At 38.4% G+C, this 24253-nt stretch overlaps 1 protein-coding gene across 3 annotated transcripts in view; it reads left to right on the top strand.

The window, feature by feature from the left end:
* Positions 1 to 21431, top strand: part of LOC106874264 (protein phosphatase 1 regulatory subunit 36) — a 51117-nt gene extending 29686 nt beyond the window's left edge. For 2 of the 3 annotated variants that reach the window (XM_014921924.3, XM_052971661.2), the window contains exons 9-18: positions 652 to 694; positions 4092 to 4174; positions 5083 to 5147; positions 11376 to 11436; positions 14780 to 14809; positions 16069 to 16161; positions 16618 to 16701; positions 16932 to 17036; positions 18468 to 18508; positions 21313 to 21431. In XM_014921924.3, the coding sequence (XP_014777410.1) occupies positions 652 to 694; positions 4092 to 4174; positions 5083 to 5147; positions 11376 to 11436; positions 14780 to 14809; positions 16069 to 16161; positions 16618 to 16701; positions 16932 to 17036; positions 18468 to 18495 (592 nt within the window). In that variant the 3' untranslated portion in view covers positions 18496 to 18508; positions 21313 to 21431. The remainder of the gene's footprint in view (positions 1 to 651; positions 695 to 4091; positions 4175 to 5082; positions 5148 to 11375; positions 11437 to 14779; positions 14810 to 16068; positions 16162 to 16617; positions 16702 to 16931; positions 17037 to 18467; positions 18509 to 21312) is intronic. The other variant, XM_014921925.3, reaches the window with a different exon arrangement.
* Positions 21432 to 24253: the final 2822 nt, after the last annotated feature.

Genomic DNA, 24253 nt, shown 5'->3' with positions numbered 1-24253 from the left:
CATATCAGTACCATAGGTAACTGCAAAGCTGAGACACTGCTACACATAGAACATCATCTGGTATCTTGGTAAAATAGGACATAAACAAAGTCAAAAGCTCCTTAAATTGTTTCAATTGTCACAGGCTGCAAGATAAAAATCACCAACAGTTGAATTTTAAGGACTAGTAGCTCCAAAAGCTTGTTTCAGCAAATCATATGCAATCTTCTAAATCAGATTAGAAAAGCATTCAGTCACTAAGCTGAGAAGATGCAAGAAAACTGAAGAATAAAACAGGGAAAGTGAAAATAAAACACAGAAATGGTCTGAGTAAATACTTTAACTCTTTTGATACTAATTCCCTTGAGACTCTCCTTGTTTTATGATGCAAATTTTAAAATGATCTGAAGTAAAACCTTGCATCAAAATTTCTGAACATTAGCTTATTTTACTAAATTCTTTATCATTTTCAAAATCAAATGAAATAAAGTTGGTACATTCAGCAGAAATATAGTAACAAATGAGTTAAATAATTTGGAGCAATATGACAGGAATTTGAGGTTGCTAAAACAATGGTTTTTCATGGTTTTAAGAGTTGTTCAGATAAGAATGTCTCAATCAAACCATTAATAATTATATTTTAATTAAAATATAATAATCTTTTACTTGTAGATCAAGAGTCTCATCAACTCGTAAAGACAGGATCAATTTCGAGGTAGAGATTAATTTCACTCATCTTATGACATGTCTTGACTCCCATACTAAGGCATATCACTCTGTCACACTGTGAAATATGATACTGTAATACTATACATACTTTACTATACACACTATAATATACCATGCTATATACACTGCCACACTATGCCATACCATACTATACATACTGTTACATTTTACATTATAGCATATTATGCTAAGCATACTGCAACATAGATAATATGCTGAGCTATACACATTGCCACACTATACCATATGATAGTATATATGGTACCACTCTATGTTAAACCATACAATATACACTAACGCATTATACCATATTATACTATCCACACTACTACACTATACAATGCTATACTGTATACACTATAATATATCAACTATAATATACCATCCTTTATACACAGTCACACTAAATCATGCTATATTATACACATATTTCTTAACCCCTTTCTTTAGTCCAATGGTTCCCAACCGTTTTTGCAGTGGACCCCTATGATTCCTATTTTACTTGGATGGAGCCTCATAGCTATTCAATGTTTAAAAATCCTATTATATTTTTATAATTAAATATTATTAGAAATTATATTAAAAAATTGTTGAAATATTTTGTGTATTGTAGAAGTATAACCAATTTATTGCACATAATTTTTAACAACAAAATCTTATATGGACCCCTAAGGGATATTTAGACCCTGGTTGAGACCCACTGCTTTAGTCCATCTCTGCTGTCCAGGGTACCTTCTTTACTCCAACTTCACTCCAAAAGAGGAAGTTTGCCCATATAGATATATATTCCACCCTCTCATCACATTTCTCACCTGAATACTTCAAGTGAAGACTTCAGTTTCCCTGTTGTTTCTCAATGTATATCTGTTATTTCTACTACTTTCCAAAGTCCTCCTATCACCAACCACACTTTTTTCATATCAAGGAAACTATATGTCACTCCTCTGAAATCACAGTCACCAACCTCACTGATAACTCTTCCTGGCTCTCATACTTGTTCCACACTGATGCTATCAGTATGGAAACCAAATCTCTTGTAATCTTCAACTCTCTATATTCACTAATTTCATTTTTACATTTATTCCCTAAAAAAAAAACACAGAGACACTTGATGAAGAGACGAGCTACAGATATGTCATATGAACAGTGATATTTTTTAATCCACCAATAGGACCTAGTCATTCAAAACAAAATAGGGTGGAATGGAGTTACTTGATAGGCAGAAAGCCATACATTTTGTGGGATGAAACAGCTGATTCTATCAACCTCAATATATAACTGGAATTTATTTCACCCGGGTACAATGAAATACAAAGGCTACTTTGCAGGAGTTGAATCCAGTAAGATATTTTCTCTGATACTTAACCCCTTGCAGACAGGAAGTGCTACTGACTATATCGAAACACTGTGTGCATGGCTGGATGATGGCGGAAGTCATTGCCACATTAGTGTACAGCTGCATAACGACTATGGCCACAACCTGCTTTTCTGTTAAGAATTTCTGGTAACAGTGGATGACTGCAACCTACATTTCTGTTTGGAATTTTAGATAAGCTGGTTTGTTTTTGGTTATCGTTAAGTGAAGCCCACAGATGAGGTTATATGCATGTGATTGACATGTAGTCATGCATATCTCTGTTGTTAGTGAGAAGAAGTGAATATTACTTCCATTCAGAAGCTTGCAGAAGTGAATAATAATTCTGTTCAATTTCATAAGCTAAAGTGGTCTGTAAAAGCATGGATGTTGCTATTGAACTCTTTATGAATTTTCTTGCAATCACTATGCTTCCGAAACATAAAGTTTAGAGGCATGAAGAACTGGTACCAGGATGTTCCCGTCATGATGATGATGATGATTGTGAATCAGATTATGATTTGAGCCCAGAGAGCAAGTACCGAGAATCCGACAGCGAGAGCAACGATGAACAACTACAGCTAGCAGAAATTGTGAGAGACAATAGTTCATCCTTGGATTGTGACAAACCACTGGCTGCATATGCTGGGAGGTCTTGCGATACTGGTAAAACTATACACTGGTCAAAGAAGGACAATATTCTGAAGTGATATGGATTTGTGGAGCAGCCCAAAATTACATTCTTCAATGTGGGTGTATTGATCATGCCACTCCAGTTTCTCAGACTTTTCATGACACTGGGAATTGGTATGCTGCAGCCAATCATCACCCTACCCAGCAAAGTCAATCGAGAAAGTGGGTAGATGTCACACCTGATGAGTGGTTTACTCACTTTGGTATGGAAAGATAAAAAGCTCGTAAAAATGTTATCCGTGCAACATACCGCTGAAATGTCAGAAATTGATAAGCGTGGAAATATTGTCAGGGAGCCAAATTGTGTTCTCAGTTACAATGAAGGCATGGGTGGGGTGGATTTTTCCAATCAAATGACCACATCTCATTCCTGTGATAGAAAAACCATCAAATGGTATAAGAAAGTGTTTTTCTATCTGCTCAACCTTTGTTTGGTCAATGCCTTCCTTGCATTGACAGTTATAGAAACGATTTCTTGATTTTTGACTAGCACTGATCAAAGAAGTGTGTAACAACTGCCCTCCTGAAGGGTACACACCACAAGGTCGGCTATCTGCTCTACTTGGTCCAGCAAGGTTGACAGGGAGACATTTCCCTGCCATTATTCCCTCATCAGGGAGGAGACCACGACTGTACAGAAGATGTGGTCTTGTACAAAGAGCAGTGTGTGAAAAGGAACAAACTTTGAATGTGAGCAGTGCAGTGTTTCACTCTGTGCAGCACCATGTTTTCAAATATACCACACTGAGAAGATACACTGTGAAATTCCTTGTATGTAAAATTATGTAGTTGCTGAATGGCCTAATACTGGTACACAGCACAGACTGTCAGTACTAAATCTGTCTGCAAGGGGTTAAGCACTCAAATCCACCCACCTGCTTAATTAATAATAATAATTTTAAAACATAATGACTTCCTAATTTTGGTTTGATTAATGGCAAGTTGTGAAATTTTTGCATGGTATTCAAAAGTTCTGCTATTTATTCCTATGCTTCTTAGAATTTTACCATTTCATTATATTGCTTTTAACATTTCTGTAAAATAACAAGTTTGCTTTTATGTGGTCTTTTGGCCTCTTAGAAATAGCAATTAAATCTCTCACATATTACACCATACCATCTTTAGAAAAAAGGGAAGACAAATTGTATAAGGTAGTCCTGGATGTTTTAAGTTTGAATGAATAACAAAATGGTCATTACTGGAAGGACTTTGATCACAGGTCTACTGGATTAGAGATGAGTTAAGGCTAAACAACATTATAGCAACAACAACAATATTTATAAATCAAGAAGTTGATTAGATTGGATAATAAATATATATTTCTGTTCCTTTGCAGAGATTGTATATTTTTTGTACCTACTTTCTTGGGATTAGCTACCGACAAGCAGAACACGGGATAATTAATAAAGAAATTAATCGGTAAGTAATTGGCATAACTTAGTTTTTCTATTTGGTTTGAAAGATTCTTGATGTGAATTTGTGTGTTGAAACAAATTTTGCTGTCTTGGGAGAGTCATTAAGCCAATAATAATAATACACATATATGTTCAATTTCAGCTCTTTATTATTAGTCGATTGGTTAAATACCTAACCAATTAACAAATCAATCATTTATTTAATGTGCTAGTTAAACAGTCAATCAGTTGTTTGTTTGTTAGTCAAAGCTATTTTGCTGCTGTTCATGATCTTTTCAGTGACTTAGTAACGTCCCTTCTCACTCCAAGGACTATTCTGCATCTGTCTGAGAATTGGTCTTATGTCTGTATGTATGCATGCTTGTATGTGTGTGTGTAGATGTGTGTTCATTTAGAAGACAAGGTAAGGGTGAGAATAAGCAAAAGGTTTGTTCATGTGTGTGTGTGTGTGTGGTTGTGTATGTGTGGTTGTGTGTGTACACCCATATGACTGTTTGTAAGTGTATTTGTGGGCATGTGTGCATTAGCCATCCATGATCTCTAAGAGTTCAGTCTTTTGTTTGTTTTTGGTCAGTCTCAATTTTGTTAAAAATTTATGGCTTTAAGGTGTAGTCCTTTTATGTGGGAAGGCGGAAGGGCAGAAGAGAACAGAATAGATGTGTGTGAGCATTTGTGTGCTTGCATGCATGCAGACTTGTGTGTGTGTGTGAGTATCTGCATGTCCATGTATGTATGTGCATATGAGAGAGTGTGTGTGCACAAGTGTGCATGTTCATGTGGATATTACTAATTGGAATTGCCTTTAGTCATGAATCTGTCCAGTTAAGGCCGGCCTGTGGTTAAGCAACAACAGCAACAACAACAGCAGTATCAACAACAATCACTACTATATTTGACTATTCCTCATTCCAGGTTGCTGAGGTCTGAGAATTTCAATTTAACCATTCAATTCATAGAACAAGGTGTAGACACTACATGTAAGTATATATTACACTTGTTTTTGTATTTTACTTTTATTTACAGTTTGCTACATGTTACTATGTTTATTGTCCCTCTTGTATTGTTGTATGTGGCAATGATATCCACAATGATGTTTCATATGTGCTGTCCCATTATATGTTGTTACATGTGACAATGGTTTCTGCCAAAACAATACCTGTGTTTTGCAACCCTTATGTTGCTACATGTGGCAGTGCTTTGCAACATGATACTGCATGTGTGTTGGTGTCTTCTATGTTGCTACATGTAGCAGTGATTTCTATCATTATACTGCATGTATGTTGTTTCTTTTATGTTGCTAACGCTAAATAATTGTTTTACTTTGCTGATGGAAGGCTGAATATTACCCAATGAAATGGCATGTTGTACAATTGTATGAAGCTATGTAATATTACATAATTAGTATGCATTGTTGTATAAATAACCACACTATTGAAACATATGTAGTGATGTTTTGAGCTATCCATTCTTATTTCTTTACTCTCTCTCTCTCTGTATATATATATATATATATATATATATATATATATCTATTCATCATCATCATTATCATCATCATCCTTATCATCATCATCCTTTAATGTCCATTTTCCATGCTGGCATGGGTTGGACAGTTTGACTGGGGACTGGCAAGCCAGGAGGCCACACTAGACTCCAATCTGATCTGGTAATGTTTCTATAGCTGGATGCCCTTCCTAACACCAATCACTATGAGAGTGTAGTGGGTGCTTTTTATGTGCCACCAGCATGGGAGCCAATCAGGTGGCACTGGCATCGGTCACGTTTGGATGATTCTTTTTATGTGCCACCAGCACAGGAGCAAGTTGGGGGGGGGGGCTGACATCGACCAAGTTCGGATGATGCTTTTTACGTGCCACCAGTACGAGGAGCCAGTCAGGTGGTTCTGGCAGCGACCCACACATGAATGGTGCTTATTGCGTGCCACCAGCCCTGGTAACGACCACAACTACAATTTCCATTTGATTGTGATTTGATTTGATTTTGATTTACTTGACTCAATAGATCTCCTCAAGCACGGAATGTTGTCTGATGATTCAAAGGTACTTTTTAAATAGGCTGGTTATGCGCTTATGTGACACAGGTGTAGGCTACGACTGTGATCTCACTTTACTTGCGGGGTCTTCTCAATCACAGCATATCTCCAGAGGTCTTGGTCTTTTGTCATTGCCTCTGTGAGGCCTAACGTTCGAAGGTCATGCTTCACTACTTCATACCATGTCTTCCTGGGTCTCCCTCTTCCATGGTTTCCTTCCACTGTTAGGGAGTGACACTTCTTCACACAGCTCTCCTCATCGATACATAGCATATGACCATACCAGCGCAGTTGTCTCTCTTGCACACCACATCTGATGCTTCTTATATCCAACATTTCTCTCAGGATGCTTACACTCTGTCATGCGTGCGCACTGACATTACACATCCAGCGGATCATACTAGCCTCATTTCTTTTGAGCCTACACATGTCTTCAGCAGTCATGGCCCATGTTTCACTGCTGTGTAGCATGGCAGTTCACACACATACATCGTACAATCTACCTTTCACTCTGAGCGAAAGGCCCTTTGTCGGAGAGGTAGGAGTAGAAGTAGGAGCTTTCTGAGTAGAGGTAGGAGCTTTCTGAACTTTGCCCAGACTATTCTTATTCTAGTAGCAATGCTCTCTGAGCATCCACTCTCATTATAGACTTGGTCACCTAGGTAGTGGAAGCTATCAACTACTTCTAGTTTCTTCCCCTGGCATGTGATGGAATCAGTTTTCTGAACATCTGTGGTGTTTATTGCCCCTGGAGTTTCTACCTGCACCTTTCCTACAGATCAAGCAGGGCATTCTATCTGAAGGGGTTTGTGATGTGTTTGCATTCCTACTTACTAGGGCTTTGGTTTTTGCAACATTGACTCTAAGGCCCTTCAATTCTAAACCTTGCTTCCACATCTGAAATTTCTTCTCTAATCCTGGTAGTGATTTCTCAATGAAAGCAAAGTCATCAGCACAGAGGAGTTCTCAGGGGCAACCTATCTTGAATTCCTATGCTATTGCCTGGAGGACTATGATGAATAAGAGGGAGCTGAGGGCTGATCCTTAGTGAACCCCTACTTATACCTGGAGTTCTTCACTATACTCATTGCCAACCCTTACCTTACTAATGGCATCCCTGTACAGCTCTTATTAACCACTCATCAATCCCCAGTTTCTGCATCACCCACCAGATAAGGAATCGGGGGACCCTGTCGAAGGCTTTCTCCAAGTCAACAAAAACCAAGTATAGGGGTTTATATTTGGCTAGGGTTTTCTCCTGAAATTGCCATACCAGGAATATAGCACAAAACTGAACTGCATCTCATCTAAGCAAACTCTCTCCCTAATTAGTTGGGCTGTGAACCCCTCTGTGACCTTCATCACCTGATCCAGCAGTTTGATATCCTTGTAGTTATGTCTGTCTAAAGCATCACCTTTGCCTTTGTAGCAGTTGACTATGATGCTGCTACGCCAGTCATTGGGTATGACTCCTTCGTGAACTACCTGGTTTATGATATGGGTGACTAGGCCATGACCCACACCACCAGAAATTTTAAGCACCTCAGCAGGGATTCCTGAGGGGCCGAGGCTTTTCCTGACTTCATATCCTTAATTGCTTTATCTACCAGGATGCTATCTATTCAGGTAGCTGCTCCCTCATTTGGGCCAACATTTGGCAGGCTCTCCTCCTCCCATTCATTCTCCACATTCAGCAGCCTTTCATAATGGCTTCTCCAAGCCTCTTTCTTTTCAGAATCATTAAAAGCAAGTGCACCATCATCCATGCGGACACATTTCTCTCCTGTGACATCACAATTTTCTTGAACACACTATCTTGCAATCTGAAATACTTCAGTTTGTTTGTCCTCACGGCACTGAATATTGGCAAACTTCTTCTTTTCTGCTTCTCCCTTGGCTATGTATACCTGTCACCCAGATCCCTTCTGGCTATCTGGTACAGTTCCCTGCTACTCCCACTTTTCCAGGCTTTCCAGGCCTATTTCTTTGCTCTAATGGCCTTGTCTACTGTATTATTCCACCACCATGTTACTTTAGGTCTGGAAGGGACTTTGCACCAGCCACAGGTTTAGTCTGTGGTGCTTAGTAAGCTGTCTCATAGGAATTTCCAGTTACCCTTTATATCCAAAGTCTGTAGCTCCTCCTCCCTCTCATCAAATTTCTCAATAAGGATGTCCCTAAATCTCTGACCATGTGAAGGGTTCTTTAGCTTTCAAATCCTTCTTTTCTGGATTGGTCTGCTTCTTGGCATCTTTCTGGCCTTGATTCTAAAGTCACTAATAACTAATCTATGCTGGGGGGCACATTCTTCACCAAGGAGGGTCTTTATATTTAAGAGTAGCTTTGAATCCTGCTGTTTGGTGAGAATGAAACCAATCTGGCTAGCAGAGTCACCTGATTGATAGGTTGTCAGGTGGCTATCTGGCTTCCTGAAGTTAGTGTTGCAGATTAATAGGTTGCATGCATCACAGAACTCTAGTAGCCTAGTTCCCCTTTCATTTCAGGAACCAATTCCATGGCCCCCGTGAACACCATGGAAGATACCAGATTGCCGTCCGACATGCCCAGCTGTAAAGATGAGGTCATTGCCACTCATCTTTAAGGTGGCCTGTAGAAGGGTGTCATAAAAGTGGTCTTTCTGATCGTTTGGTAGGCCCGTTTGTTGGGCATAGGCAGAGATAATTGTAGCTATACTATTCTGCAAATACTGATAGGGCACAGAAAGTGTGTCAATAGCCAGCTGGAGGAGATGTTCTCCTGGAGCTACAAGCTACAGTAGCATTCACCCTTAGTGGTTGGCCGCATTTAAGTGGCAAGTATACTTCACGGTGTCGTGCAGCTACTGTTTATACCTCGCTCAGATATTTATTATTGCTTGTTTACACTTTTTCGAGATCAGTGACTTTTCATCACTGGAAAAAGGATATATGTATTTGCATTGGGACCCCTTTGCATCGAAGATCAGTGATTTTCATGCGCTGACGAAGGGTAAATACCCAGAAACCCGGGTCCGTGCGTATCACGTCAGGTTGACGATGGGAAGGATGACTTCCCTTTGCAAATACTGATAGGGCACAGATAGTGTGTCAATAGCCAGCTCGAAGAGGTGTCCTCCTGGGGCTACAAGCTACAATAGCATCCATCCTTAAAGGTTAGCCACATTTAAGTGGCAAATATACTTCCTGTTATATATATATATATATATATATATATATATATATATATATATATATATATATATATATATATACACTCCCAAAACATCAGGAGTGGCCATGGGAACGAGAATGGGCCCCAACTATGCGAACCTGTTTGTTGGCTATGTTGAGGCCCAAATATTCTCAACTTTCACTGGTCACACCCGAACTATATGGCTGTTATATTGACGACTGTATCGGTGCCACCTCACTCTCCCATGAACATCTAGACTCCTTCCTCTCTTTCGTCAAATCTTTCCATCCTGCCCTCCACTTCTCCTGCACTATCTCTGACACCTCTGTCTCCTTTCTTGACATTTCGGTCAGCGTTCATCACTCCACTCTTACCACCTCCATCCACTACAAACACACAGGCTCACATTCTTATCTCAACTTCTCCTCCCACCCTAAACACACCAAGCTTTCCATCCCCTATTCCCAATTCCTCCATCTACCCAGGCTCTGTAGTGACAACCATGACTTTGCGACTCAGTCTCAACACATAGCTCGCCACTTCATCCTACGTAGATATCCCCTCACCACTATCCACACCGCCCTTGCTATCTTCCCCCAAACCCGCCCTGCCATCTTCCGCCTACCACCCCACCGGTGGGGTGGTAGGAGAGGAGCAACGCTCACACTGAGGGTGAAAACCATCTAACCCATGCCAACATGGAAAACGGTTGCTAAATAATGATGATGATGACAATGAAATATTCCATTTGTGGTCTCCCATAATCCTGGAATCCACAACATCCTACATTCAGCCTAATGATACCTCCCAATACTAGATTGAATCTCTGACAAATAATAAAAGAATCACAAATCATCAACAGCCTAAGACAACCATCAAATTTCAAAAGACTCCTAACAAAAGTGAGATACACATTGGAAAAAGAAATAATGAATGTAACAAACAATGGTGACCTTCATTGTAGGACATGTGAAATAATTGAACACAGAACAACCAAAATATTCAAGAATGGCAAGGAATTGAAATGTGAACGTGAATTGCAAAGCAAAAAGACTCATCTGCTGCATCACATGCCCACAATGCAATGAGAATTACATTGCAGAAACAGGAACAAAGCTAAAGCAATCGTGTAAATGTGCATAAACAGTAAATTGAAGATTAATCTCTTAGGAATATTCTATGTTGGTAAGCATCTTGACAATTGTGCAAATGCAAAATTCAAAATATCCCCTTTTCACAAAATAAAAGACGAAAATGATCATTTATGAAAGGCAAAGGAGGAATACTTTACAAGAATCCTAAAACTGAAAACACCATTACTAAAAACAACTTCTGTATGAAAGAAAACAACAAACAAAAGCACTAACACAAAAAATACACTCTATAGGAAGATTTCTTCCTCAGGCGTAGGAGTGGCTGTGTGGTAAGTAGCTTGCCCACCAACCACATGGTTCTGGGTTCAGTCCCACTGCGTGGCACCTTGGGCAAGTGTTTTCTACCATAGCCTCAGGCCGACCAAAGCCTTGTGAGTGGATTTGGTAGATGGAAACTGAAAGAAGCCCATCATATATATGTATGTGTGTGTGTGTCAGCTTGTGTGTCTGTGTTTGTCCCCCTATCATCGCTTGACAACTGATGCTGGTGTGTGTATGTCCCCATAACTTAGTGGTTTGGCAAAAGAGCCTGATAGAATAAGTACTGGGGTCAATTTGTTTGACTAAAGGTGGTGCTCTAGCATGGCCACAGTCAAATGACTAAAACAAGTAAAAGAACAAAGGCCTGTGACATTCTGTTTTTCCAATAAATTTTTAAATAGTTAATCACTTTTCAAAATGTTTTCTCTTTATATATATATATCTATCTATATATATATATATATATATATATATATATATAATGTATGTGTTTGTGTCTGTCTGTCTGTCTGTTCCCCAAAAAAGTGATAATTATCAGAAGTTCATTTTAATGTGTATTTTTATAGCCCAGTTTTCTATAAAAGAGGACGTACCATATTTTGAATCTGTGAAAATAGAAAGAAAATTGTAAGTAATTATTAAATTAGATTAATATAGTTAATTTTCATAATTTGATTAACATTTTGTTGTTAATAAATCCAGGAAGTTAAGGTGGCAACCTGGCAGAATCATTAACATGCCTTGCAGCATTTCGTTCATCTTTATTATTCTGGGTTCAAGTTCTGCCAAGGAGTGTGAGAGTGAGAGAGAAGGAGGGGGACTGAGTGAAATAATAGATAACCACTTCCACTAACTATGGTGTCCTGTGGTGTGTGGAACTGAGTGATGAAGAGAGAGAGAGAGAGAGAGATAAAGTGTTTTGTAGAGGTAACTTTAAAATCATATAATACATTATTGTGACTGGAAGTGAAATAACTTAGCAAAGTAGCCATAGTTGTTATTTTTTAAAAATTTGCAATAGAATTGAAACTAAACAAGTAAATAAAAACAGTGTGTATGTTCTATATATCGTTTTGTGCACCTTAATTGTATATAATGTAGAGTAATTATGATAAAATACTGTGTAATAAGGAATATGCAATCATATATTGATCTTGCAGGAAAATCATATATTGATCTTGCAGGCAAATCATATATTGATCTTGCAGGCAAATCATATATTGATCTTGCAGGCAAATCACAGATACCTTCCAGTAGATGGCCCTGCTCAATTTGTAGGAAAGACATAAGTGGAAATTCCATAAGATGTACCTGGTGCAAGCTATGGACACATGAGAGGTGCAGCAATATCAAAGTAAGGTTAACTGGGAAAATGGCTTTTGTGTGTAGAAGGTGCACAAGTACAATAAACACTAAAAATGTACAGAAAATATACTCCATCAAATACCAGTGGCATAAGGCACTCTACTGACTAAGTCCGTAGAGGAGGTGGATGTCCCAAGAGTGTAGCTGCAAAAATAAGAATAGGCTGAGCAAAGTTCAGAGAGCACCTTCCTCTGTTGGTAACAAAGGCCTCTCCCTCAGATGAAAGACAGTCTGTATGATGTCTGTGTGTGAATAGCTTTGTTACACAGCAGTGAAACATGGGCTGTGACCACCAAGGACATGCGTAGGCCCAAAAGAAATGAAGCTAACATGCTTTGCTGGATGTGCAATGTCAGTGTGTATGTACAACAGAGTGTAAGCATCTTGAAAGAAAAGTTGGACATAAAAGCATCAGATGAGATGTGCAAGAGAGATGACTGCACTGGTATGGTCAGATGATGCATATGGATGAGGTCAGCTGTGTAAAGAAGTGCTGATCTCTAACTGTGGAGGGAACCTGTAGAAGAAGTAAACCCAGGAAGACATGGGATGAGGTGGTGAAGCATGATCTTTTGAGTGTTGGACCTCATGGAGGCAATGACTAGTGACCGAGGCTTTTGGTGATATGCTGTGCTTGAGAAGACCTGACAGGCCAAGTGAAATTATAGCCGTGGCTGATGTCGGTGTCACATAATTGGCACCCGTACCAGTGGCACATGAAAAACACCTTTCAAGCATTGGGCCTCACTAAGGCAATATGGCTGATGCTGGTGTTGTGTAACTAGACCTGTGCCAGTGGCACGTAAAAAGCACCTTTCAAGCATTGGGCCTCATAGAGGCAATGACAAATGACCAAAACCCTCAGCAATATGCCATGATACTGGTGTCATACTACTGGCCCCCATGCTGGTGGAATATAAAAGCATCCATTACACTCTCGGAGTGGTTGGCATTAGGAAAGGCATCCAACCATAGAAACCATGTCAAATAAGACTGGAGTCTGGTGCAGCCCCTCAGCGTACCAGCCCTGGTCAAATCATCCAACCTATGCTAGCATGGACAACAGATGTTAAAATGATGATACATACATGGTGATGATGATGGCTGTCTACTCGTCACCAAGGAAGACCATCACTGACCATTGCTCATACAAAATGCCAGGAATGCCTGTGCATAAGGTTATCACACGAGCTGTCTGCTTCGTCCAGGTATGTATCTGCAGCTTCCATGCTTGCTGTGGCACCCTCCTACTCAACAGGGCATTGGATAGTTACCTTGCTGGTGATTGCACAACCTAAAATTTTAGGTCCAATAAGGCTTGCACAACACCTCACCATACTCACAGAGCTTTTCCGCTCTACTCACATGATCCAGAGGCAAGCCAGGGCAAGATATCCAGTGCCTGTGTGGGTTGCAGACTCATAAATGTAGGAACACTATGATCTCAAACACCAGTAAAGAATCTCCAAAATGTTAAATGCCATTCCCCACATACCTGATTTTATATCACAGTAACCTTCCTCTAGAGACATGCTTTAACAAAAACATGCATCACATGCATACATGCAAGCACACATACATTATGATTTCAATTAGGCATAGCAATGTTAATAACTAGTTGTTTAAAACTCAATATACATATGCTTCAAAATAAAGCATTAGTATGTAATATAAATTACTGAATGACATGATAACTGGAATTACACAATCAAATGTGTTAGCTTGCAGCTGTTTCTGCTATAAGAAGCATGGTACTCAGAACTGAGTGTTTGTGCAAAATCTTATAAGCTTCCTTGGAGCCATTAAATATTTTTTAATAACTTCAAGGAAGCTATAAGATCATACACAAGCACTCAGCTCTGAGTGCACTGCTTTTTATAGCAGGAACAGCTGCAGTTGATTGTGTAATTCTTGTTACCTTGTCATTCAGGAATTTATGTATATCTTTTATCTTTTACTTGAACTGCAGCCATGCTGGGGCATCACCTTAAAGGGTTTAGTCAAACAAATTGACCCCAGTACCTATACATATATTTGTGTGTGTTTTTCTGTCTGATTCTGTTCCCCCACCACTGGTTGACAGCTGGTTTGGTGTGTTTAAATCACCGTAACTTAGTGGTTCTATAAAAGAAAATTAAGTACTGGGGTCAATCCATTTGGTTAAAAATTCTTCAAGGCAGTGCCCCAGCATAACCACAGTCTAATGACTGAAACAAGTAAAAGATTTACCCTTTAGAATTTAAACCGACCATATCTGGCCCAAGTATTCAACCTGTTTTACGTTCAAATCTGCCAGATTTAGCTTCTCACACCCACCCTTCAATGTCATTCTAAAAATAAACAGTTGCATCACTAAGATCTTGAAGTTACAAGAAAATGAATGATTAATTCAAAACAATGTAAATAAATAAGCATGACATTAAACAGAGTAATCTGAATGCTATGGAATTTGATTAGTGTTTGTGTATTTTTAAATGGCTAATACATATCCTCCTCACTATAATTACTAAATAATTGCAAGAAATCCTATTTATTCATGTCACAAAATGATATGAATATATATAAAGTGTGTCATTTTAAACAAATTTTTATTACTTTTAATTAGGAAAAGACCAGCAATCAATGCTCTTATCAAGTGAGTATTTCAATAACTACTTTAATCCATCTCATTTTGCTTAATTGTGAAAATTTAGCTAAAACCTTTCTTTTGTGGCTCTTTGCTTTTTGGATTACCAAGGTTGACATTGCCTTTCACCCAATCAGTGTCAATTAAGTGAAAGACCAGTCACATACTGGGGTCAATCTAAATGAGTAGCATTGTTAGAAATTAATAATATTATGTTTGTTGTAAAGTTTTCTCCAAAAACTAACAATGTAACTTCACAAACATTGTTTTTATGGTGGGGAAGCTCCATCATGACAGTTTTCACAGGTCTGCCATGGCTGGAATAGGAAATGGAAAAATAATCTAGAATGACCTCAGGACACTGAACCTTTCAAACGAGATGACAAAGGACTGAAATACCAGACACCTTGCTGTACTCAAGAAGACCTGTTCTCTGCAGCAGAAGTGTTAAGGCTGTTTCCCCTGTTGAAGAGGATTGGCCTGCAAGAGTCCTGTGCTGGTGTCATGTAAAAAAGCACTTGTGCCAGTGCCATGTAGTAGCACTCATGTGGTGCCACCTTAAAAGCACCCAGTACATATTGTAAAGTGGTTGGCATTATGAAGGGCATCCAGGTATAGAAACCATGCCAAATCAGACTGGAACCTGATGCAGCTCTCCAGCTCTGGTTAAACCGTCCAACCCATGCCAGCATGAAAAACAGATGCTAAATGATGATGATGATGATGAGTCTTCAGACAGATTTGATCTGAATGTTTCTAACAGAAAAGATTCCATTTAAAGTAGCCAAGGGCCAGGTGGAGGTCTGCACCTAAGCAACAAATTAATTTTACCAACCAGCATCAAGGACAGGCTAATTTCTCAATCTTCCACACAATTTTTATGTAATCAATAGCATTTACAGTCAAATCTATGACAGATTTTTGTCTCTCCCATTTCACTCATAATCAAATCTATGGTAAAACAATTGTTTGCCTAAGGTGCTGTGCAGTAGGATTGAACTTTTAATCTTACAGCTATACATCTCAGATCTGAAGGTTTTTCTCACAAATTCAGTCTGTAAGCCCAAGTCAACATGTCTCTTTAAATTCCTTATTATAAGCATTACATTTTCCTGCTTTCTGGTGGGCAAGCTATAAAAGACAACATTCTGTTCTTTACCTCCTTTAAATTTATTGTTTTCTGTTTTGTAAAAATAAGGTGCTAATTTATCTTAAATTGCTGCTTGGAAATATATGCACACTAATACTTCCCAATGATGTGTTTGCAGCCAAAGATCTCCGGCTTTAATCTCAGTGTTTCCAGAACCTAAAGAGAAGTCAGCATGGCTTTTTGAGAAGAGAAAGAAGGAAACTTGGAGCAGGTAAGTCATGTGCCTTTTTATTTGTTACGTAAATAGGTACATGTAGAATGGTGACAGGGTGGCAAGCCATAGATAGTTATGTACAGATAATGATATAACAAAGAGCAGCAGTCCTTACACAACTGGGTACAGACAGTGTGTTAATAGGAGTGGCAAGCCACCCATAGATGGGTGCAAACTGTGTACTATTGGGGTGGCAGAGATAATATAAATGGGTAAGAAAGATTATCATAACAGCGGTGGCAGAACAGGATACAGATTCTGATATCAGGGTGACAGATCCCATATATCAGGGTACATATAGGGGTGGCAGTGGTATGTGCATATTCCATTAAAGCTGTATCAGTAGTAATGTTTGTGTGTGTATTTCATTAAAGCTGTACCATCAGTAATGTGTGTGTGGGAGCATTCTTATGTGTTTCACAAAAGTGAAGTTTTCTGTCGCTAATATTTCAGTTATAACAATGCTGCTATTCAAGCCAAAAGGTTTTTTGACGAAGTAAAGGCTTTAGAAAGCAGTCCTGACTTTTTATCTGAAAGGTATGTAAGATATATTTCTCTGCTATTTCATGCACACTTTGCAGTGACAACCTTAATAATACATGACACATAATGAATTTGGAAATCCTGGCTTGTTTACTATTACAATAATTAACATGCCAAGTGTATTATTATGCCATTATATTCTTGATTTATACAATATCAGAAGTTTTAATATGATAAATAATCATAAATGTTATTTTTGTATTTTTTTTTCTTCGTCTTAAAAGATATGGTATCCTTGGAGAACCTCTGAATAAATTCACTGCTGGACTGGTTCCAGTTGAATCAGAAACCGATCAGGACGAAGAAACTAATAATTCAAGTCAGAGCAAGTAAGAGTTTCAAAACAGATATAATATTTTTGACCAAAACTTTCTCCTTACAATTTATGGTTGCAAGGAAGTTTTTAAATGATTGATTATATGAAATATCAAAGAAAAATCAAATATAGCACAAAGATGGGTAGTTTACAAACTAAAGTCCCCTAATTCCTCAGTCTTTTAAGGATTTTCTTAGGTTTTCTTTATATTATTACTTTGATATATACATGGACGCCCATATACAGTTCTGTATTTATTCCACAAATGGATCATTACTGCTTATGTGGAAAGTGTGATGGAATTCAAGTGACATTGAAGATTCCAGTTAGGCTGAAACATCCAAAGTTGTTGTTGCTGACATTTAGCTCTGGATTAGACTTGAAAAAGGAGATAAATTATAATGAAACACTTTTCCAGCCGTAATCACACTGGCATTTTTTCTGGGATGGTGTTCCTTAGGCAACATTACCTGCATGACTTATTTTTAGACAGTGGGGTGTAATTTATGGAGATTTGGCCACCAGTTCTAGAAGGTCAATTAAATAGACACTTCCTCATTAGACTACCAATGGTAAAATAATTTTGATCATCAACTAATATTTATTTTTTCACCACATATCTTTATTATCCCAAACATTAAAAATATTTTCACCTACTTTCAAATTTATATTAGTGAGAACAACTTAGGTAAGGGTCATACTATAGCATGTCTGTAAATATACATAGTTTAGGTGAAGGGTAGACATTCTATATTACTTGTGTATGATGGGTGATGCTACATGGTCATGAGAGATTGGCATTGAACCCAAGGGATATGCGAAGGTTGAAAAGAAATGAAGTAAGCATGTTCCATTGAATGTTTAATATTAATATGCACAAGTGATAGTACAGATGAGCTCAGAGATAAACTGGGTATAAGGGGAACCAACTGTAGTGTACAAGAACAAAGATTGTGTTGTTATAGAAATATAATACATATAGAGGATAACAGATAGGTACAAGTTTGGCAGGAGTTCGAATTGGAAGGAATTAATGAGAAAAGAAGACCAAGGCAGACATGGGCCAGAACACAACAAATAGCTAGATGCTGTGTTGGAAAGGATCCCTCAAGCTCATGCCAAGCATGGAAAAGTCTGCGTAAAAATGATGATTGATGATAGCAACGATAATGATGACGTTCTTGAATATTCTGATGGCGATACAGTTATCCATATCAAAACATTTTCCTAAAAGAAACTTAATGTGTATAAACAATTCAAAAATAGACTCAATTAGTTTGCTGTGAAAACAAGGAAAATTCTAATGCATTAGATTCTTCCCTTTGTCAGAAACCAACCCCAATTACTTTGAGTTTCACTCTTTGCTTTATTAATTAATGTGTAGATTATTGCCAACCAATGATTAGAAGCCCAGGATAACACAATGATGCACTTTCTCTTGCAGACTAAGAAGTAGTGAAGCAATAGAGTGACAGAGATTAAAAGGTAAACTAATTTCATAATTATAACACTTTATATAAATTTTTGAATAAATATAACATCTATGTTGGATGAAAAGGAATCATCATTTTACATTAATCTCATGAGAGAAATTCCCTTGATGTCTATAGATCCTTCCTAATTTACAGGGTGGAGAACCAAATCTTGGAAAATAATAAATAATTCACCAAATTGTTTATTTTACAACCAGCAGCCTGACAAATATAATTTTAACACAAGTTTATAGGGGTATCAAGAGACAATTTATTTAATATGTCTATCTTCATTGTCCACCACAGCCTACACACACCACCTGAAGGCATCACAACTCTTCATGATGAAGCATTCAGACATGTCCCACTCTTCCCTCAAGACTTGCTTAAGATGATCAACACTTGGATGCAAAGTTCTGATGGTAGAGGGCTCCAATTTGCCCCATACAGCATAGTTCATGGGGTTCAAGTCTGGGCTGGAAGAAGGCCAGAAGTTGGCAGGTTAAAAGTCGGTGAAGTTGTCTTCGCAGAATTTCTGCACTTTCTTTGTCATATGAGCAGGAGCACCATCTTGAGTCCACACATAATTACCATTGGGGTAGTTAGACTTCAGCCAAGGCAAAACCCTATACCACAGGACTTCATAATAAACTTCGCCTTCACCTTTTCTCCCAGACTTGAGAAAATGGAGTGGCATCTTTTTTCTGTCAGATGCCATGAATCCGAGTACTATGACACGAGCTGGGTGCTTGATCCTAAAGACGGCCTTTACTTCGGAAGATGACTTACCACTGTATTGATCATTGCTATGGTTTAAAATAGCATCAACAGTAAAGATTTTGACAGTCTGTCCATTTTGCTTCAGGTATCACAACACTTTTTTGGCCCTTTCACGCTTTCTAGCTTTCATTGCATGGGTCAATAGGTGTCTGGGATCCTCACATATGACTCCAACTGTAAATCAGTGTGTGCAGCAGTTCTGATGGTCTTTGGATCAACTTTCCTGTCCATGGACAGTTTTCTCATGGATGTTGTTGGATCTTTTGAAATTTTGGCTTTGAGAGCTTTAAGAAATGCATTATCCTGTTTTTTATTTATGCCTCCACTTCTTTATTTTCTCTTGATGCCTCTCATATCCAGCATTTGGTTCTTAACATAGTAGGCAGTGCTCACAGAGGTCCCGACAATCTTAACAATACATCTAATTGCAACCCCAGCACAAAGTAAATCTGCAATGCATTGTCTCTTGGCTTTTTGAGTGGACATGCTAGACCGTATGATTAGAACTTCTGTTTAAATTAACTCTGTATAGCTCCACCCTGAAATAGAAAACAATATTTTAGTATTTACACACAGGAATATATGAAAAATGCTTCCAAAATATTCCAAGTTTTGCTTCCCCACCCTGTAGTTTTAACCTTTTTAATATCAATCCACCTGAGACTGCCCTTGGTTCTATGACACAAACATTTTCATTTAAATTAAAACATTCCATCAAAATTTCTTGTTAATTTATATTCCAAACACCAGCGTAATAAGTTATCTTAGTCTCAGGTGTGGCTGTGTGGTAAGAAGTTAGCTTCTCAACCACATGGTTCCATGATCATTCCTACTGTGATGCACCTTTGTCAAGTGTCTTCTACTATAGACTTGGAGTGACCAAAGCCTTGTAAGTGGATCTGGTAGGTGGAAAATGAAAGAAGCCCATCACACATAACTATGTGTGTTTGTCCTCCACTGCCACTTGACAACTGATGATGGTTTGTTTATGTCCCTGTAACTTAACAGTTTGGCAAAAGAGACCGATAGAATAAGTGGCAGGCTTAAAAGTAAGTACTGGGGTCAATTCATTCAACTAAAAATTCTTCAAGGTGGTACCCCAACATAACCGCAGTCCAATGTAAAAGATTATTTTCAAAAACAAAAAAATATCAAAATAAAGAAAGCATATTTCAACAGAAGTATTATGACTGAAGAGTTAAAAGTAACTGAGCATCACTGATGCAATTGATGTTTATTCTGATCTCTTGTAATTAGAATAGGATTGGGTGGGTAATGTGTGAAATAGGTTCCAGAGTGGGTAGTCTTGGATAGAGGGCATTTATTTAGTCAATAAAATGGGGCCAGTAGCCATGACCTCTGGACAGCTTGTGAGGTTAATGTTTGTGAACCTTTTACATGTTGGTATCATTAGGGAAAATATGGAAAGGGTAGGTGTTCCAGAGGGTTGCAGTTTTGAGAAGAAAGAATTAAGTAAAGTCCTTAGTGTGGACTAAGAAAGAAAAAAAGAAAAAAAAAAGGGGCATTAAACATGGAGTATTTTGTCCTGAGAACCAAACTTAATAAACCCAGGTCTCTATTTTAAAGAGAAAGAATTCAATTAACACTTTTATTACCAAATTTCTGTTGAAATACATGACATTTATTTCAATTAATTTTGAAAAATAATGAAGAATTTAGTAAAATAGCTAAGTCATTAAGCTGGTGTTTGGAATATAAATTAGCACAAAATTTTGATTGAAGATTTTAATTTAGGTCATTTTAAAATAAGAAATTTGGATCAAAGAACCAAGGGCTGTTTATGGCAGCTTAGTTAAAATGTGTCATATTGAGTAGTTCTGCTAAGTATAGAGACAGCCCTTTGTTGGTTTGGTAAATCAAATGTTAAAAGTAATAAACCATGTTTAATGAAGATAAAATATGATCACTTGAAACATTTAAAACTGATTGTGTGTTAAACAAAGTCAGAAATGAAATCCTTTAATTTGTATCACAGACATTAACTAATTCTAATGCCAGTTCTTTGATTTATTTCAGAAAGAAGTCCACTCAAAGAATAAAGTAATTATTGAACCAACATAAACAATTTTCGTAAGAGGAACACATAAGTAGGAAATTCAATTAGAAACTAAAAAATAAAATTAACACAAATGATATTTTTTATTGTAATTAGATTTTATCTACTTTTTAGATAACTTTTTTTCGGTTTTTAACGTTAATGAAATCAATCCTTTGGTATTTTTGTGAAGTTTAATTGTTTTACACTATGGTAACTTCACAGTTCAAAATCACTGCCATTGTGTTCTTCACTGTAGTTAGTCTTTTATATGACAAAGGGGAGGCCTAGCACGTACTAACTTCAGTAGCACATTCTAAACTGGAAAGATACATCATCATCATCATCGTTTAACGTCCGCTTTCCATGCTAGCATGGGTTGGACGATTTGACTGAGGACTGGTGAAACCGGATGGCAACACCAGGCTCCAGTCTGATTTGGCAGAGTTTCTACAGCTGGATGCCCTTCCTAACGCCAACCACTCAGAGAGTGTAGTGGGTGCTTTTACGTGTCACCCGCACGAAAACGGCCACGCTCGAAATGGTGTCTTTTATGTGCCACCCGCACAAGCCAGTCCAGGGGCACTGGCAACGATCTCGCTCGAAAATCCTACGGGAGCCAGTCAGGCGGTACTGGCAACGGCCACGCTCAAAATGGTGCATCTCATGTGCCACCCGCACAAGAACCAGTCCAGGGGCACTGGCAACGATCTTACTTGGCTTGCCGGGTCTTCTCACGCACAGCACATTTCCAAAGGTCTCGGTCAGTAGTCATCGCCTCGGTGAGGCCCAATGTACGAAGGTCTTGCCTCACCACCTCAGCCCAGGTCTTCCTGGGCCTACCTCTTCCACGGGTTCCCTCAACTGTTAGGGTGTGGCACTTTTTCACGCAGCTATCCTCATCCATTCTCACCACATGTCCATACCAGCGCAATCGTCTCTCTTGCACGCCACAACTGATGCTTCTAATGTTCAGCTTTTCTCTCAGGATACTTACACTCTAACGGGTATTCACATTGACATTACACATCCAACGGAGCATACTGGCTTCATTCCTTGCGAGCTTACGTATGTCCTCAGCAGTTACAGCCCATGTTTCACTGCCATGTAGCATGGCTGTTCGTACGCATGCGTCATACAGTCTGCCTTTTACTCTGAGTGAGAGTCCCTTTGTCGCCAGCAGGGGTAAGAGCTCTCTAAACTTTGCCCAGGCTATTCTTATTCTAGCAGCTACACTTTCAGTGCACCCACCCCCACTACTAACTTGGTCGCCCAGATAGCGGAAGCTATCGACTACCTCTAGTTTTTCACCCTGGAATGAGATAGAAGTTGTTTCCTGTTTGTTTACAGTCTTTATTGCACCTGAACATCTGCCACAAACAAAAACTAACTTGCTAGTTAACCTGCCTTTGATGTTGCTGCACCTCTTATGTGTCCATAGCTTGCACCGGGTGCATCTTATAGAGTTACTACCTACTCCTTTTCTACATACTGAGCAGGGCCATCTACCTGAAGGGGTTTGTGTTTTATCTACCTTCCTACTTATTAGGATTTTGGTTTTAGCTAGGTTGACTCTAAGGCCCTTCAATTCTAGACCTTGCTTCCACACCTGAAACTTCTCTAGTTCTGATAGTGACTCCGCAATTAGGGCAAGGTCATCAGCATAGAGGAGCTCCCAGGGGCAACCTGTCTTGAACTCCTCTGTGATTGCCTGGAGGACTATGATAAATAAGAGGGGGCTGAGGACGGAACCTTGGTGGACCCCTACCTCTAACCGGAATTCATTGCTGTACTCATTTCCAACCCTCACCTTACTGGCAGCATCTCTGTACATGGCTCGCACAGCTCTCACTAACCATTCTTCTATCCCAAGTTTCCTCATTGACCACCAGATAAGGGATCAGGGGACCCTGTCAAAGGCTTTCTCCATGTCAACGAAAGCCAGGTACAGAGGTTTATCCTTAGCTAGGTATTTCTCCTGCAACTGTCTCACTAGAAATAAGGCATCAGTAGTGCTTTTACCTGGCACGAACTCAAACTGCATCTCATCTAAATTGATTCGCTCCCTAATTAGTTGGGCTATGACCCTCTCTGTAACTTTCATAACCTGATCTAACAGCTTGATGCCTCTGTAATTATTTGTATACAGAAATTATTAACATAGCTTCTGTACAATAATTGCACAAATTTATGAAGCATTCCACATTTTGAAGAGCAAAGATATGATTGTGTGGCTAAGAAGTTTTTCGAAAGCCGTTTCCTGTTTTATAATAGTTTAGTAGTTACAAGTCCTGGTTTGAAGGTATCATATCAGATCATTAATGAAATGTTATTGTGTATGTGTGTAATTAAATTTAATATATACACACACATGTGTGCGGGTATATATGCATACATATACAAATACATGCAGGCAAAACGGAATAGAAACAATAAATCAGAAACAAACTAGCAAAAACAAGAACAAACTATATTCCTGTCAACAAAGCACAAAAAGTAAAAAGGAAACAACCAAAAATATTAGAAAATACAGAGAATGATAACTACTGGTATATCTAAGTATATAAAATGAGCAGAAAAAAAAAATGAAACAGTTCTTGTCTGAAAATCACAATGGAAGGAGACTATCAAAAGCAGTTTAAATAATTAACCCACTGATGGTTTTAGTACTCTTCTTCTTCCATGTCACCAAATTAGAATATTTAATTATATGCATAAAAAGCATATAGTTTGAGCCAATAAGGAGACCCATCTGTGGTTACTTGTTTTAAATAAAGGACAGACATATTATAAAATGAAGTATTTGATACTTTCTCAATAAAAATAGGATGGTCACAACCGGAACGTTTGCTTGATTACATATCAGAGGAAATCCTGACAAAAGATTTTATAAAACATTTTTTCAGCATAAGATCCTCTAAA

The sequence above is a fragment of the Octopus bimaculoides genome, chromosome 11 (genome assembly GCF_046866305.1).
Source record: "Octopus bimaculoides isolate indiv1 chromosome 11, ASM4686630v1, whole genome shotgun sequence".
NCBI lineage: Eukaryota > Metazoa > Mollusca > Cephalopoda > Octopoda > Octopodidae > Octopus > Octopus bimaculoides.
Note: the sequence above shows the minus strand (reverse complement) of the source record. Positions and strands in the feature narration are given on the sequence as shown.